At 54.3% G+C, this 1,548-nt stretch overlaps 1 protein-coding gene across 1 annotated transcript in view; it reads right to left on the minus strand.

Annotated features, from left to right (window-relative positions):
• The window catches only part of LOC106817502 (cilia- and flagella-associated protein 52-like), a 7,987-nt gene extending 6,531 nt beyond the window's left edge, over positions 1–1,456 (minus strand). Inside the window, exons 1-2 of the mRNA XM_014822170.1 lie at positions 1,281–1,456; positions 931–1,037 (exon numbers count right to left, since the gene is read on the minus strand). Of these exons, the coding sequence (XP_014677656.1) occupies positions 931–1,037; positions 1,281–1,456 (283 nt within the window). The remainder of the gene's footprint in view (positions 1–930; positions 1,038–1,280) is intronic.
• Positions 1,457–1,548: the final 92 nt, after the last annotated feature.

Consider the following 1,548-nt stretch of genomic DNA (forward strand, 5'->3'; position numbering starts at 1 on the left):
GCAGATGTCAGTGAGTGACACAGCAAGCAGATGTCAGTGAGTGACACAGCAAGCAGATGTCAGTGAGTGACACAGCAAGCAGATGTCAGTGAGTGACACAGCAAGCAGATGCCAGTGAGTGACACACATTCCGTCTGTCGTGTAGCAAACCGTGCGCGACCCACCGCATGCCAGGGGGCGCCACTCACAGCAGTGCTGCCACCTAGCTGTCACACGACTACTTACCGATGACGCCGGCAGGGGGCGCCGCTTTCTTAGTTTTGCTGCCTGCCGTCACAGAGTGAGCGCAATCCATTAAAACACGTATATCACACATCGAGTCGATCCCGACGCATCGGCAATACGATTCACATCAGAAGCTACACACGCGTTGCACATGACAGAGAGTAGATTTTGCGGTGGTATAATAATTATATCGTCCCTCTGAGTAAGATAGCGCCACAACTCCCCCGGATATTGTCTCTAGTTCGATCATGTTAGACAGTCGTAGAACTTCAAACACGTTTCTCACGCGTGCGCGTTATATCTTCAACCTAACAACACTTCGTCATCGAGAATTGCTTTCAGAAGGCGTTATTGCAACAACGATTGGCTAGAACCACGAAATAGCACATAATATCACATTGCCACCATGGCCACAGGCGTCCCCGCTTCATGACTCGTGTTCTCTTGCTGCGCTGCTACATCCAACTAGTTTTGCAGCAATCACGGGAAATAATCACCGCGACAACGATTAGCTAGAACCATCCGCTGATCAAGATAAGACAGTATGAAGAAAGCGTCCCCGCTTCCTGGATCGTATTCCCTTCCAGCGCTGCTACAACTCACTCTAACAAGTTTCACGGCAGACGGGCGCAGGGGATGATGGCACTGTGGGGACGCGGCGGCGGCGGCGGCGGCAGCGGCGGCGGCGGCGGCGGCGATACGCACCTATCTTGCGGTCGGTTCCGCTGGTGATGATCTGACATTCGCTCGGATGGTAGCAGACGCATCGGAACAACGTGTTAGCAAAGATGATCTGATTCCTCACGAAACGCCTGCAAGACAGAGGGCGACACCGTCAGTGCCACGCGATCGTTCACCCGGCCGCGAAGATATTGACAGAGGGCGACACCGTCAGTGCCACGCGATCGTTCACCCGGCCGCGAAGATTGATCTTGTCCGGGGGGAAGCATACATTATAGACAGGTATGTCTGCCACCGGACCCACATCTCCTCCGCGCCTCCCCTGTACTTCCCTTGTACTTCTCCCAGGCTGTACATGTGCGCGTGTGACTTACTGGAGGTCCCAGATGATGCATGTTCCGTCGGTGCTGGCGCTCACACACTCCTTGTCATTGCTGCGAACCTTGATGCAGGAGACGGAGCCTTTGTGTTCCTTCATCGTCTCCTTGAGCGTCTGCTTAGCATCGGTGATCTGCCACACCCTCACCTGCAAAACCCACACACCTGCCATCGGTTATCTGCCAAAACCCACAGACCTGCCATCGGTGATCTGCCACACCCTCACCTGCAAAACCCACACACCTGCCATCGGTTATCTGCCAA

Source organism: Priapulus caudatus, unplaced genomic scaffold, assembly GCF_000485595.1.
Source record: "Priapulus caudatus unplaced genomic scaffold, Priapulus_caudatus-5.0.1 Scaffold1748, whole genome shotgun sequence".
NCBI classification, from domain to species: Eukaryota; Metazoa; Priapulida; class Priapulimorpha; order Priapulimorphida; family Priapulidae; genus Priapulus; species Priapulus caudatus.